A 15,868-nucleotide genomic window follows, 5' to 3' on the forward strand; every position below is an offset into this window, starting at 1 on the left:
TAGAGCAACGCAGAATCGGGGTCTATTGTTCTAGAGCGCTGCAGAATCGAAGGCTCGTGCTGTAGAACGCAGCTATCTTTGCCTGCTTCAGTCCAGAAAGCTGCGGCTTGCTAGGGCCTCGCTCTAGAACGCGGGGTTGGGGGAGGCCCCGGAGCCCGTCACGCAGCCAAGGGGGGAGGGGGCGGGGCCCTGAATGTGCTGCTGAGCACACAACCGGCTCCGAGCATTCCCGTTGGCATGGCGACCAGAGCTGGAGGCGGGTGGGGGAGACCGGCGGGAGGAGGGGGAGGCAGCGTCTGCTGCGGCACAGTGTGTGACATCCCAGTCCCTGCACAGCCGTGCACGCACACGCATGGTGCACATGCACGACACACACAACGCCTGCCGCAGACGCACACGCACGAGGCGCAGGGTGTACAGACATAGGATGCAAGTGGGGAGTGCAAGTCATGCGTGCGCATGGCACACAGGAGGCACGTACATGAGACACGAGCATGGTGCAAGAAAGACACAAACCCACGACACAACCGTGTAAGTGCACCACACACCTGTGAGGCACAAACAGGGTGTGTGCGTACACCACACATGCTCCAGGCCCAAGAGACACCAGTGCCGGGCATGCACACTCATGACACACCGATGCTGCCAGCCCGTGCAACACAAACACGTGCACTTGATCCACACTCGTGACACATGTGAGCACATACAGTGCACAAGTCATAGTGTCCTCGTGTTTAAGGCCAGGAGGGCCCCTGTGACCAGCCAGTCCTGTGTGCTGCAGATGACAGAGCATTCCTGGAACACGCTGTCTGTGGCCTTTACGAGAGATCTAACCCTCGACCCGGCTGGAGAACCACCAGCTGCAGGAGCCCCTATTCCCAGGATTAATTCCCTGCTCTGTTCACAACAGACCGGACTTGGTCCAGCCCTTGGACTGACAGGCAGAGAGGAGGGGACACATCACACAGCTGCCACCTCCCCGCACCCATCCACAAGGACTGCGCTACCTGCATGCTGGACTTGCCCACGCCCCTGGTGCTCGTGTGTTCACGATGCACCTGTGTGTGATAGAGTGCCCAGGGCAGGCAGGAGGGGTGTGCACTGATTGCGCCCCGAGCCACACCCAGTGCGCCCCAAGGAGACACACACGCACGCACACACACACCACGCCCCAGAGGAGGGAGCACGGCTCGGGCAACACACACCCAGGGGCCGGCAGGAAAAATCCAGCCGCACACCCCAGCCACACACCTGGCCTCATGTGGGCTCTGCAGCCTCTCCCCCCACTGCATGCGCCCCCCTCCCCTTCTGTGTGCCCCAGCCCTTAGCCTGGTGCCCCCTTCCTGCACGTCCACCTGATTTCCCCCAAACTGTGTCCCCTCCGTTGCTCCCCTCCACTGCTCCCCCAGCCCACTTCTCTTCCCCTTCCTTCTGTGGCCCCTCCCTTTCCCACCCTTCACCCCAGCCCCCTCCTCCTGCACCATCCCACCCCCTCCCCCACCCCTTCATCCCCGGTCCTCCCTGTGCCCAGTGTGCCAGTCATAGTGGCCTAGTGTCTAAGGCTGGGAGGGCCCCTGTGGTCCTGTGTGCTGCATCCAGCCCCCTCCTCCTCTCCCTCCCTTCCCCCTCTGTGCCCCTCCTCCTCACACCCCCCTTCCCTCCCACCTCCCTGTGCCCCCCATCCCTCTTCCTTCCAGGGCTCATTCCCCCTCCATCCCCCCTTCCCTTCATACCCCCTCCTCTCCTGCACCCCTCCCCCGCACCCCTCCTCTCCTGCGCCCCCCCTGTGCCTCTCCCCTGCACCCCCCTCCTCTCCTGCGCCCCTCCCCCACATCTCCACTCTTCTCCTACACCCCCTGTGCCCCTCCCACCGCAACCCTCCTCTCCTGACCCCTCCCTGTGACCCTCCCCCTCCCCCACTCCTCTCCTGCACCCCTCCCTGCGCCCCTCCCCCTGCACCCCCACTCCTCTCCTGCGCCCCTCTCTGTGCTCACCCTGCGCCCCCTCCCTTCCCCTTCCCCTGAACCCCCCCGGCTCCCTGTGCCCTCCTCCCTCCTCTCCCCTCCCCTCCCCGCCCCCCCGCTCCTTCGCAGCCCCCGCCCGCGGTCCCTCCCGGTGCACACGAGCGGGCTGCCGGGTGCGCGCCGGCTGCCGCGTCCCCCCGCCCCGAGCCGCGCTGCAGCGGGGCATGGACCGGGGCGCCCGCGCCCTGCGCCCCGCCGAGCTCGTCCCGCGCCCCCGCGCCCCCTGACCGCTCCCGGCCGGCCCCGACCAGAGGCCCCCGCCCGCCCTGCCGGGGCTCGGTAAGCGCCCCCCACCCCCGGCTGCTGCGCCCCCCCGGCTGCCGCCCCCCACCCCAAGCAGCCGGGGCCAGGCCAGCCTCGGGGTCCAGGGGGATCCCACGGGGGGAGGCTGAAATAGCTCATGTTGTGGGGGGGCAGGGGGCGAGTCCCAAAGATGCTCGGGGGATGGATTTTGGGGTGTATGGGTGGAGAGGAGCCCCAAAGCCTCAATGGGTGTAGGGGTGCTGGGGGGCTGGGGAAATGAGGCCCCAAGATGCTCACTGGGTGGATTGGGAGGTGCGTGGGGGGGCAGGAGAAATGAGACCCTAGGAAGCTGAGTGGATAGCTATGGGGGTACTGGGGGGCTGGGGAAATGAGACCCCAAGACTTGCACTGGATGGATTGGGGGGTGCGTGGGGGGCAAGGGGAAATGAGACACCCCAAGAGGCTGAGTGGACAAATGGGGGGGGTGTTTGCAGACGCAGGAAGATGAAGCCCAGAGACACTCCTTGGATGGATTGGGGGGTGCATGGGGGGCAGGGGAAAGGAGGCCCACAGATGAGCAGAAGGATTTTGGCGGGGGGGGGGTCTTTGTGGGCATGAAATGAGGCCTAGGGCTGCTCAGTGGCTGGACTGGGGGTGTACGGGGGTGGGGGTGCAGGGAAATGAGCCCCAGTGCTGCTCAGTAGCTGTATTTGGGGGGGTGTCTGCTGGGGGTGGGGGGACAGGAAATGAGCGTGAAAAATGCAACAGCTCGGCTTGGCGATTTCATGGCTGTGCCACTGGTCCAGGGATACCCTGGCTGCTAATGCATCAGGAAGCCGGTGATGCCTGGGCAGCCAGGGGAGTGGGCTGTAGGGGGTTCACCTTACCACAAGCCCTTGGGGGGGATGGCTGGCGGGTGTGTGTAAGTGGTGGGGCTTCTGGCTGAGGGAGAGGGGGGTTGTGTTCTGCATCTCGGAAGGAGATTGCATCGGCAGGCGGCTGCAAAACAGCACAGCCATGCAGTGTGTGGGGGGGGAGTTTGTCAGGGCAGAAGGAGCAGGCCAGGATCTTTGGAAGCAGACGGTAGTCTCTCTCTCTCTCTCTCTCTCTCTCTCTCTCTCTCTCTCTCTCTCTCTCTCTCTCTCACACACACACACACACACACACACACACACACACCAGGCAGCAGGTTGGTCAATGAAGCATGCTTCTCCCCTGGTGTGCTGTCTGCGTGTGTCTGCGTGTGATGTTGTGTTGTTGTGTCTTGGTGTTGCTGCTGTGTGCGACTGGAGGGTTTGTGTTTTACGCCCTCAGGCAGGAGCGGGGTTCGGCGGGTGAGGTTTGGTTTGCCATAGGGGGACCTGCACGCAGACACAGGGTCAGAGCCATGTATGTTCACATGCGTGTGGCCAGGGCGCCTGGAACATGTTGGGAATGACACACGTGTGTCCTAGCCATGGATGATGCTTAGTGCTTATGTTTGTGACTCATGTGTGCACGGGGGTTCTAGCCACTGCTGGTGGCTAGCCTGTGTGTATGTGACACGTGCGTGCCCAGGTGTTCTAGCCATGGATGGTGGGGAGCACTTGTGTTCATGACACGCACATGTGTTCATGGGGGTTCTAGCCGCAGATGGTGAATAGTGCTTGTGTTTGTGACACACACGTGTACGAGGTTGTACCACGGATGGTGGCTCATGCTTGTGTTCGTGACACACACCCATGCACGGGGTTGTACCACGGATGGTGGTTAGTGCTTGTGTTTGTGACACACACGTGTACGAGGTTGTACCACGGATGGTGGCTCGTGCTTGTGTTCGTGACACACATCTGTGCATGGGGTTGTACCACAGATGGTGGTTATTGCTTGTGTTCGTGACACACACCCGTGCACGGGGTTGTACCACGGATGGTGGCTAGCCTGTGTATATGTGACACACATACTGGTGAGCTAGCTGTTAACCAAGGCTAATGTACCAGGCAGGTACCCCCAGGCCCCATCGTCAGGGAGCCGATGGAGGAGCTAAGGGGTCAGGCTGGGGGAATGAGGGAGGGGGCGCTGGCACGGGGTGAGTGGGTGGGGAAGACATGGAGCCCCGGAGGCAGATTGCCGGTGTGAGCATGTAAAACCCAAAGAGACCCCCCCCACACACTGCGTAGTTAATATACATGCAAGGGGAGCCTGTTTCGGATGCCTTTTTCCCCAGACATCATCCTGGGGGCTTGGGGATGGACTTGCTTTGCCCTTTGTGAAGTTCAGTGCACAGAGGCAGCATTTAGAGACCCCAACGCCCTGCCTGGCTCCATCCTCCCATGCTGGCGGGATGCAATGGTGAGTGCCTCCGTTTCCCGGCATGTGAAACCAGGCTAAGGGAGGGAAAGGGACAGGTCCAAAGCAAGAGATGGGGAGTGGGCCGGCTCCCAGCACCATCTCCCCTAAGCTCAAACCACTACATCCCTTCCCCTCCCGCAGGTGGGGAAGGAACCCAGGAGTCCTGGCCGCCAGCCTCCCTTCCCTGCCAGAGGCATGCAGACCAGGGATGGAAGGACTGGGGGAAGATTCCTGCAGAGGGGGTACAGGCCAAGGGGGCGAATTATAGAGGGGGGCAGATGTTAGGTAAGGGGGGGGTCAGGGATGGAATCCTATGGTGTGGTTGTTCCTGGGTGTGAGAGTTGTGGGTGCAACACATTGGAACATCTGTGTGCAAGTGTGTGTGCGCGCATACAAGTTGTGTGCGTGTGCATGTAAGTGTACAGGCAACTGTGTGAGTGCACTAGTGTGTATGAGTGTGCATGCATGCACACGAGTGTGCAACTGTGCGCGCGCTCAAGTATGCATAAGGGTGTGATCATGTGCAGTTAAGTGTGCAAGTGGACGCACTTGTGTGCACATACTTGAGTGTGCATGTGTGTGTGTGTGCGCGCACGCACGCACATTCACTCTGGACAGCTCTGCTCTCTTGCCCACGGGCACAACCCAGCCGTGCCCCTTGGCCTCTCCTGTCCCCCAGCTGACCTCTCTCCCTTTTTCTCCCACCCCCAGGTCGGCTGGCACCGCACCCCACGCTGAGGACAGGCTGGGAGCCTCGTGGGCAGGTGCCACCCATGGAATCGCCCCTGGAGCTGCCAGTCCAGGAGCCCGCGCCCCTCGACCCTCTCGGCCTCCAGCCCAGAACTAGGGGCTGACGTTGACAAGGGAGACCCCAGCTTAAGGGAGAAGACCTGTGCTCTGGGCAGGGCATGAGACCTAGTGGTTAGAGCTGGGGAGGGCTGGGAGGCTGTCAGCCAGGACTCCTGGCTTCTATTCCCAGCTCTGGGAGGAGCACAGGGACCCGGACTCCAGGGTTCCATAGACAATCAAGCCCCTGTTCCCAGCTGTGACTGGGGAGGAGGGGGCAGGTGCAGGGAACTTCCCGTGGTCTGGTCCGGTGGGTGGCCCCACCCCGTCCCCCCGTCAAGCTGGAGTCGCTAAAGCGCTGGAATGAGGAGAGGGTGGTGTGGTGTGAGAAGGGGGTTCAGATCCTCCTCACCACCGTCGGGGCCTTCGCCGCCTTCGGCCTCATGACCATCGCCATCGGCACCGACTACTGGCTCTACGCCCGCGCCTTCATCTGTAACACAACCAACATCTCCAGTGAGGAGATGCCCCACAAGGACAAGAAGGACCCTGGGGGCCTCACCCACTCCGGCCTCTGGAGGATATGCTGCTTGGAAGGTATTGTCTTCTCGGCATCTCGTCTCGGGCACTGCTCTGGGGAAGCTCGCAGCAATGGAGAGCTCAGCTGGGCACTGCTGTTAGAATGCTCATGGCACTGCTGTGGGGAAGCTCACGGCGCTGGTGTCCCCACTGGGGCACTGCTGTGGGGAAGCTCACAGCATGGGAGCACCCACATTGGCACCACTACAGGGAAGCTCACGGCACTGCTATGGGGAACCTCGCAGCACTGGTGTCCCCAGCTGGGCACTGCTACAGGGAAGCTCGCAGTGCTGGTGTCCCCAGCTGGGCACTGCTATGGGGAAGCTCGCAGCATCAGTTCCCCTGGCTTGGACACCGTTGTGGGGAAGCTCACAGCACAGGAGAACCCAGCTGGGCCCCACTGTGGGGCAGCCGGCACACCGGCATCCCCATTGGTCTGAGTGGAGTCCTGAAGGCGGGGGGTAGGTGGCGCTAGGGGGAGACGGACCTGGCCTCTGATCTCTCCATCTCTGTTGCAGGCCTAAAGCGGGGCGTATGTGTGAAAATTAACCACTTCCCAGAGGACACGGACTATGACCACGACAGTGCGGAGTATCTCCTGCGTACGTAGCCATGGGGCTCCCCCGCTGAGCTGCTGGGGGCTGAAATGCAGGAGAGGGTGCAGGGCTGTCTCTGGGGCGGGGTATAATACTGCAGAGGGGAGGCTGGGGCAGCTCAGCTTTGGGGAGGCTGAGAGCTGTAGCACAGGGTGGTGTTTGACTTGGAAAGGAATTGGCGTCTGAGCCAGTTTGTCCCCATCTCTAGCTCAGGTTGCCTAAAGTTACACATTCTCAGCCCTCTTTTTGGATGCTCAGATTGTTCCCATTGCAGCGCTAGATACCCAAGGTCCCATCTGTGGTCCCTGCCCAACCTTGCGTCGTTCCAGGCTGTGCTCTGCAGTGATTTGGAAGCTCAGAACAGCCCAGGACAGAGCCCCAAAGGGTGCGATCTTTGATGTCTTCTTTTGAACGTAACACTGGCATCCATGCCAGCTGGGACGGAGGTTTGGCAGCAAAATTGCTTTCAGGCCAACCTAATTCTTTCCCCTGTCTCTGTGCAAATCCATTTTGATTTGGCCGGGTGCAGCCCACCCAAAGCTGGCTTAGTGTTTGGGCTGTCTCGCCTTTTTTCCGGCCTGCTGGTGGAAGCAGATGGTTCGGTTTGGAGGGTTGGGGCGGATTGCAGAAGAAAAACCCGGGAAATTCCATTTCTACATGCACAAGTGAAAAACAAACCAAAAAAAAAAAAACCAAGTCTGTGAAGAAGCCATTCAACTTGCAAAGTCCCAGGCTCAGAGACAAAGGTAGGAATGCTTCTTTTCTATCCAAACCGAGCAGGAGTGGGGAATCTCTTTGGTCAGGGCCCACTGACCCACAGAAAAATCAGTTGTGGGCAAAATCAGACGTGCTGGTTGGGGCGGGGAAAGGAGGCAGTTTCCCTGGGGCCCAGCAATTCAAAAGGATCCATGCAGGTGGATCGTTTTAAATGAAGGGCATTTAAATCATTATTTAAATCACCCCCTGAAAAATCACTGATTTAAATGAAATTACCAAAAAAAGGCCGCATGCCCTTAATTTTGGAGTAAGCCCCGTGGAATTCACTGGCACGTCTGTATTTTGAGAAAACCAGCCTAGAAAGCTGCTAGGGTCAGGTTCTGCTTCTTGGCTTGTTCTGCTCTTGGCCCGATGGGGCTCTGAGCTCAGCGACTCCGTGTCTGGACAGCACCTGGTGCCGTGGGGCACCTGTTTCCATTACATTGTACAAGCAGCCCTGGCACAGCTGAGGCCCCATTTCAGTTAGGGCCTCTAGCTGCTGCTTAAGTTTACAAATATAGAATAATAGTGATTCAGGTGCCATTTGTGGCCACCATTAGGTTTCAGAGTTAACACGCCACTAGGCTGACCATATTTCCCCTGACCAAATATGGGACAAAGTGAATGATGCTGTCCCAGCCAAAATGGTACAGATGGTCACTCTATTTGGGAGTCAGGAGGTGACTGCCCTGTGGGGGCTGTCGAAGCTCCCGGCGTCTGTCAGCTGGGGAGCAGCTGTGCTACAGTGTAGATCCAGCTCTGCCCCCCTGCCAAGGAAAGCTGGGGGTACAGTCATGGCATGGGTCTGGCTCCCAGTTCCCCCAGCAGGGGAAAGCTGGGGGGTAGCCGCAGTGCAGCAGGGGAGCCGGGGGAAGTGGGCAGCAGCCGCCTAAAAATATGGGGCAGTGAGCCCCTTTGACAAAATAAATTGGGACTGTCCTGCTGAAAGCGGACGGACGGTCACCGCAGCTGCCACCCAACTTTCATATGGGCAGCTCACTCCTTTAAGACCTCGTCCCAAAGGCTCTCTGCAGACAGACAGGGCATTACCCTTGCCCGCTGCAGCACCCACCTGTACCCTTCCGTGGGTTCGAGGTGTTGACTTAGGCATCCCCACCCCAGTTTCAAGGCCTCTGCGCAGTAGGCACCTGCCCACTCCCAGTTCCTTGGGCTCCAGGCCCAACCTTCTCCAGCTTTGTGGGGCTTTTCCCAGTGAAGGAGCCTTACCCCATAACACCCTTCACCTCTGTTTATTAACACTCCCCAAAACAGAATGCACAGGCTAAGTATGCTTTCCTCACCACTCCTACTAAGGCGCACAAGTTTTTCCCACGGCTAGCCCAGGATCAGGTCAGCTGAGGCTTCAACATCTGCATGTTACAGCTGTCAGGCAGCTAAGGTCTGGTGGCATTGATCTTTGGCCTGTGTGGCCCCCAGTTTATGTCGTGAAGCTTGAGCCCCCTGCTTAGCTGTTCGGTAACCCTTCGTTTTAAACACAAGCTCCATGAAGCAGTATTTTTCACACAACGGAACAATTCTTTAACCAATCATAGCCGGTATCTTTCAGCAGTCTGAAAAGAACCAGCCAATCAGCATGCAGGTCCATTTACAGTTCTAAAGTGCCTAGCCATTGAGCCTGGGATTTCCCAGGGGAGGGAAGGGCATTGAGGAAGCCAAAAGTCAGGAATGAGTGGCGTTAAGGATGCCTAAATCCCCTTAACTCTTTGCCCTTGGTGAAAACAGACTGTCTAAGGACACTGCCCCTTGCTATTTCTTAGGTGATTTAAATCCTGCAAAACGAGTTATTCAGGCCAAGCGAATTAAAGAGCCAGCCAGGGTCCAGCCAGATGAACAGTGGAGAAGAAGAGACGGGACCATAAGACAACCAATGGAAGCAAAGATTTCACAATCACAGCTGTTGACGGACAGACTTCTGCCAGACAAAGGGCTGTTTCTTTGTTTGGGATGAGTGGGGGCCTTCAGGACAGGCTCTCCTGCTTAACAGCCCCTTATTGTGCTAGTTTGGTGTAATTTAGTTGTGATGTAAGGAGGTGATTTTCTGCTGCTTAGCTCTGAGATGCAGCCTCACAGCCCAGCTGCCGTTTACTACAGAAGAAGGCCTCCGAATTTATATGGGACAGATAGGCTACGTCTACACGTGCACGCTACATCGAAATAGCTTATTTCGATGTAGCGACATGGAAATAGTCTATTTCGATGAATAACGTCTACACGTCCTCCAAGGCTGGCAACGTCGACATTCAACTTCGACGTTGGGCAGCACCACATCGAAATAGGCGCTGCGAGGGAACGTCTACATGCCAAAGTAGCACACATCGAAATAAAGGTGCCAGGCACAGCTGCAGACAGGGTCACAGGGCGGACTCAACAGCAAGCCGCTCCCTTAAAGGGCCCCTCCCAGACACAGTTGCACTAAACAAGACAAGATCCACAGAGCCGACAACTGATTGCAGACCCTGTGCATGCAGCATGGATCCCCAGCTGCTGCAGCAGCAGCCAGAAGCCCTGGGCTAAGGGCTGCTGCACATGATGACCATAGAGCCCTGCAGGGGCTGGAGAGAGAGCGTCTCTCAACCCCTCAGCTGATGGCCGCCATGGCGGACCCCGCTATTTCGATGGTGCGGGATGCGGATCGTCTACACGTGCCCTACTTTGACGTTCAACTTCGAAGTAGGGCGCTATTCCCATCCCCTCATGGGGTTAGCGACTTCGATGTCTCACCACCTAACATCGATTTCAACTTCGAAATAGCGCCCAACACGTGTAGCCGTGACGAGCGCTATTTCGAAGTTGGTGCCGCTAGTTCGAAGTAGCATGCATGTGTAGACACGGCCATAGACGGATGTATAAAAGGCTGAGAGAGAGAGAGAGGGATAGAAGGTTTTGTAAGGCAAAGATGGATGGATAAAATGGTGTGGGGCTGGCTGGCTGGATGGATGCAAAGATAAAGGGGTGGGGAATGGACAGGTGTGTAGGAGGATAGATGGACAAAAGGCAATAGGAGGAAACAGCTGTATCTCTCTGTCTTGAACACTTGCGCTGTGTCTACACTTGCATTCCTCTTTCAAAAGAGGAGTGCAAATGAGGGAAGTTGAAAATGCAAACGAGGCACATATTTGCATATTTGGCACCTCATTTGCATATTCATATTTCAAAAGAAGAAAGCCAGTAGATCAGTTGGACTGATCGCTTTCCCAGATAATTGGGCCAACAACTGACTATATTTTTTAGATTAAGGAATGATGAAACCACATTAGCATGTGAGTGGCTTCATTCTTACTGGAACTCATCAGATGTGTGTAAACAGCTGTCAATAGCATGATTCAAACCTATGATGTCTTCGGCATAGCTGAGGGTGATACCATATCCCAACAGCATTGGTTGTGGCAAAGGAGTGTATGTAGGTCAGTTGGACTGATCGCTTTCCCAGATAATCACGCTATAGACAGCAGTTTGCGCACATCTGATGAGTTCCAATAAGATCGAAACTGGTCACGTGCTAACGTGGTTTCATTGAATCCTTATTCTAATAAATATAGTCAGCCCTGATGGGGGTGTGCTTACAGTTCACTCGCTTGTGAACGTAGCGCACGTGGCCAACAGTTGTTGGTCCAATTATCTGGGAAAGCGATCAAGCTATCTGGTCGACATATACTCCTTTCCCCCAGCTGCTCCTGTGGAGATAGGGTGTCGTCCTTGACTACAAAGAAGGTGTCCCAGGTTCTAAATCACACTATAGACAGCTGTTTACACGCCTCTAATGAGAATAAAACTGGTCATGTGCTAACACAGTTTCATCAGGTCCTTATTCTGAGAAAACCAGTGTAGAGACTGCTCTTTCCAAAGAAACCCCACCATCAAAAGAATCCTTCTTTCCTTTATTTAAAGGGAAGGATTCTTTCAATGTTGGGGTTTACTTTTGAAGGAGCAGCATCTACACTGGTTTTCCTCTTTCGAAAGAAGCTCTTTCAAAATAAGAATATGCGAACGAGGTGCCAGATACGCAAATATGCACCTCATTTGCATTCTCAATTTCCCTCATTTGCATACCTTTGTTGAAGGATGAATTGAAGGGTAGGTGCACCCTTGCTGTCTAAGTGATTCGATTCAGTAGATAATACTGTATTATACTTCATTGGGGCAGACATCTGGCCATTCAATACACCTCTGCCTTTTCTCCCTCCCCTGCACTGTGAGAGATGGGCCGTCTACTGGAGGAACAGCACAAGGGCAGCAGCCTTAGACACTCTGTTTTTACCAAGAGGAAAGAGTTAAGGAGATTTAGGCATCCTTAATTCCAGCTATTTGTGACTTCTGGCTTCCTTCATGGCCTTCCCTGGGCTGGGAAATCCCAGGCTCTCAATGGCTAAGAGCTTTAGAAGTGGAAATGGAGCTGGATGCTGATTGGCTGGCTCTTGTCAGACAGCTGAATGATACTGGGCGCTGATTGCTTGGTGGAAATAATAGGATGGGAAATTCCAAATTTCATGGGGTGGATGTGTCAGGGTGTTAGACAGTCACGGTTCCGGTTGGCTGTTGGCCTCAGGGTGTCATTCTGTTTGCCAGTTGGCCGGGGGTGCCGGCGGGGGCGGGAGATGATGGGAAATGTCCAATGCTGATTGGCTGGCCACCTCAGGAGTCGCATTTTGATTGGCTGCGACACCAGCTCATAGGGAAAGCTGTAATCTTTGCTATCATTTCAGATCTCTAAGTAATCCTGCAGATTGGTGGGCAGGTTGAGAACTTTGAGCAATCCTGTTCTCCAGTTGGTTCTTGACCACAGATGACTGGGAAATTGGAGACTCTGATTGGCTGCTGACCTACCTTGTTTTGTAATGGTCTCTTGACCTCAGAGTTTCCAAAAAAAAAAAAAAAAAAAAACCTCACAGATGCTGATTAGTGGTTGGCTTCAGCTGCTGGAAATCCCTGAATTCTGATAGGCCACTGGCCTCAGGGGGCTGAGAAACCTTGGGTACTGATTGGTTACCCTGAATTCTGATAGGCCACTGGCATTACAGTCCAAGAAACCCTGGCTTCTGATTGGTTACTGGCTTCAGAAGGCTGAGAAACCAAAGATTCTGATTGGCTTTTGGCCTCAGGGGCTAGGAAATCTTAGCTTTTGATTTCCCCAGGGCGCTGCCACTTTCCGGTGCACCAATAGGCCCACCTGGGGGATCCCCTCCCCAACACTTGACCCTTCTCCTCTGCTCCCCTCCCCTGCAGGTGTGGTCCGCGCCTCCAGCATTTTCCCCATCCTTAGCGCCATCCTGCTGCTGCTGGGGGGGTTTTGCGTGGCCGCCAGCCGGGTCTACAAGTCCAAGCGCAACATTATCCTGGGTGCCGGGATCCTATTTGTCGCTGCTGGTGAGTGGGTGGGGCTTATTAGGGTGGAGCTTAAGGGTGCGGGGCAGGCTTCCCACCCTGCTGGGCTTACTTGTTGGGGACCTCTTGTTCTAGGAGAGGGGAACCCCTGGGAGCTGGGTACCCCCTCCAATAGCCCCAGGGCCATATGAGTGGGAGGGGCCTGCGTGAGGCTGGCCCAGGCTGGGCTGGGGCTCTGGGGAAGGCTCCTCCTGCCCCCACACAGGGCTGTGGGGGTGGGGGTGGAGGCGGGGGCGATAGATAGGTCCTGATGGGGCAGTCTGGGGTGGGGAGGGCTCCGTGGTCACCTGCTTAGTGGCTCTCTGTGCCCTGTCCCTCCCACTCCTTCTGCCTTCCTCCTGCCTGGCTGCTCCCCTCCCCTGTCCCCTCTCCCCCCTGCATCCCTTCCCCCTTCAATTTGCCCCAATCCCATCCAAATCTGCCCCACCCCTCCTCCATCCACTGCTCCAATCCCCACCCCTCCCCCAACCACTGCCCCATCCTCTCCCCCACATTGACCCCATCCCCACCCCTCCCCATCCCCTTCCTTCCCCCACCCCATCCCCACCTCTCCTCCAATTCCCTCCCCACTCCTCCCCCACATCCACCCCTCCTCCCTACCCCCTCCTCCATCCCTGTCCCCATCCACCCCCAGGCCTCAGCAACATCATCGGGGTGATCGTGTACATCTCGGCCAACACGGGCGACCCAGGCACCAAGCGGGACGACGAGAAGAAGAGCCACTACTCCTACGGCTGGTCCTTCTATTTCGGGGGCCTGTCCTTCATCCTGGCCGAGATGATCGGGGTGCTGGCCGTCAACATCTACATCGAGAAGAACCGGGAGGCCCACTGCAAGAGCCGCACGGAGCTGCTGAAGAATCCCTCCTCCTCCGCCGCCATCCTGCGCCTGCCCAGCTACCGCTTCCGCTACCGCCGCCGCTCCCGCTCCAGCTCCCGCTCCACCGAGCCCTCCCAGTCGCGGGACGCCTCGCCCGTGGGCCTCAAAGGCTTCCCCTCCACCGACATCTCCATGTACACCCTCTCGCGGGACCCCTCCAAGGCCAACGTCAGCAGCCTCTACAGCGCCGAGCGGGAGGGGGCCGCCGGGGCCTTCCTGCAGCTCCACAACACCTTCCCCAAGGACCCCGGCGTGACCGTCACGGTGACAGGGCCCGGCGCGCCTGGCGCCACCGGCACCCTGGGCAAGGACGCCTCCTCCAACACCAACACGCTCAACCGGAAGACCACGCCTGTGTAGGGGTGGGTGGGGGCTGGCGGGGGGGGCGGGGCTGAGGGGCCTGGCGGCCTTGGGGAGCCACGGTGCAGGCCAGGCCGGGGGGGGCGTTAGGCTCATGAGGGGGCATTCTTAGCAACGTGTCTTTCTAACCTGGGGTTCCTTCCCTCACTCAGCCCTTCTCTCTGTCCTTCCTCCTGTCTCTCATTCCTTCCATCCTGCCTTCCTTCTCTTCTTCCTTCCTTCTCTTGTTTCTTTCTCCTTCCTTCCTTCCTTCCTTCCCTCCTTCCTTCTCTTCTTCCTTCTTTCTATTCTTCCTTCCTTCCTTCTTTTTGTCCTTCCCTCCTTCCTTCTCTTGTTCCTTCCTTCCTTCTGTCTCTCATTCCTTCCTTCATGCCTTTCTTCTTGTTTTAATTGCAATGCTTTTAAATTCCTTCTTTGTAAGATGTATTATTTACTTTCTTTTTAATACTAATTTTCTTAATACACATTTTATTTCTCTCTTTCTCAAATTATTCTTTCTTTTTATCCTAATTCTTTCTTTCTTTCTAATACCAAATGTCTTTCTTTTTTTCTTCCTTCCTCCCTCCCACCCACCCACCATTCCCCTCTTTTCCATGACATTTCCCTGTTGGCCAGGAGACATTTCCCAGCTGTGCTCCTGCCTCTGGGGATGGGGACGCCACCCGCAGGGAGTTGTCCAGGGGGAGGACAGGATATGGGGAAGGTCCAGAACAACAGGGGAACTGGCTGAAATGATCCAGGCCCTGTCCTGATAATACAGGCCCTGCAGAGGGGCTGTGGCCGTGTCTCAGTGCTGGGGTCACCTACCTTCACCCCAACCCTCTCCCCAGGTCAGCTCCCTCCCTCCCCAGGGGACCGCAGGAGGAGGGGGCTACAGTGGAGCAGGCTTGTTCTTTACCAGTGCTAAATTCACAGCTGGGCAAGTTTGTACATGGGGGGAGTGGAAAAAGGCAGGTGGGGGGGCGTAGGGACCTAGAGACACCCCCTCCCCAATGCACTAAGGGCTCAGAGTTGTGCCAAATCCAAGTGCCAAAACTTTACCCCCCAGGCGCCCCCTGCTGGCGGGGGGTGTAACTCAGCGTGCCAGTACGTCCCAGGGGAGGGGGTGCCTCTCTGTTTTATCGTCCTCACCATCTTCTGCCTGCTCTCCACCCCTCCCCTGCCCCCAGCCCAGCCCGGCCGTTCCCTGCTCCTGACAGGGACTCCGGGGGAGGGCGGGGGAATTCTCCGCCTGGCTCTGAGCCAGCACCGAAGTTCTGGATTCAGTCTGGTCCCATGGGGGGGAACTCCCCCCATCAGGGACCTGCCCCCAAAGCAAGGGCTGCAGGCTGATTGGCTCCAGAGCCAAGAGGGGTGGAGTCTTCCCTGCACCCCCCAGCAGGGGTAGCAGAATGAAGAGATTCCCCTACAGCCCACCCCATTGATTCCCCCCATCTACTCCATGCCCCACACCATAGCTTCCTCCCCTCCACATAGACCGCCCCCCACACTCCACAGGGTCAGGGGCATGGCTGGGGCACCTGGCACTGGGGCTATTCTCTGCCACCCCAAGGCCACTGGGGGCATGGCTGGGTGCCCTGCCCTGTAGTTATCCCTGGCCCACTCCCAGATAACCCAGGGACAATTTGCCTAATCAGTATAGATGACACAGTCCCTACTGGGACCATTGTTCCCTCAAAGCTGAGCACATGGGCTGCTACCCAGGAGACATCCGGGGGCAGCCCAGCTGACGAGCAGAACGACAGCAGGTGTCACACAAATGTAGAGGGACCCCTGATTGGGATTATAAAATAAGCCATCTCCTCATGTCACTTGGACCTACAATAAACAGCCCCCGGGGGTTATAGAGACCCTACAATAAACAGCTGTGGCAGGCAATAACCAGCCCCCGCACGGATGATGTCATACATA

The 15,868-nt window shown here is 57.1% G+C and overlaps 1 protein-coding gene across 1 annotated transcript; it reads left to right on the forward strand.

Moving 5' to 3' along the window:
* Nucleotides 1-5,648: 5,648 nt before the first annotated feature.
* Nucleotides 5,649-14,391, forward strand: CACNG8 (calcium voltage-gated channel auxiliary subunit gamma 8). Its single transcript, XM_075016046.1, has 4 exons — nucleotides 5,649-5,981; nucleotides 6,482-6,565; nucleotides 12,560-12,700; nucleotides 13,353-14,391. The coding sequence occupies exons 1-4, from the start codon at nucleotides 5,828-5,830 to the stop codon at nucleotides 13,955-13,957; spliced, it is 984 nt and encodes a 327-aa protein (XP_074872147.1). The 5' UTR covers nucleotides 5,649-5,827; the 3' UTR covers nucleotides 13,958-14,391.
* The last annotated feature ends 1,477 nt before the right edge of the window (nucleotides 14,392-15,868 follow it).

This window comes from Carettochelys insculpta, chromosome 22, assembly GCF_033958435.1.
Source record: "Carettochelys insculpta isolate YL-2023 chromosome 22, ASM3395843v1, whole genome shotgun sequence".
Classification (NCBI taxonomy): Eukaryota; Metazoa; Chordata; order Testudines; family Carettochelyidae; genus Carettochelys; species Carettochelys insculpta.

Bases quoted from the DNA above. Each gene is read 5' to 3' on its own strand.
- CACNG8 (XM_075016046.1), top strand. From the start codon at position 5,828: ATGACCATCGCCATCGGCACCGACTACTGGCTCTACGCCCGCGCCTTC. The intron at 5,982-6,481 runs GTATTGTCTTCT...TCTCTGTTGCAG, and splicing joins GAGGATATGCTGCTTGGAAG to GCCTAAAGCGGGGCGTATGT. The intron at 6,566-12,559 runs GTACGTAGCCAT...CCTCCCCTGCAG, and splicing joins CAGTGCGGAGTATCTCCTGC to GTGTGGTCCGCGCCTCCAGC.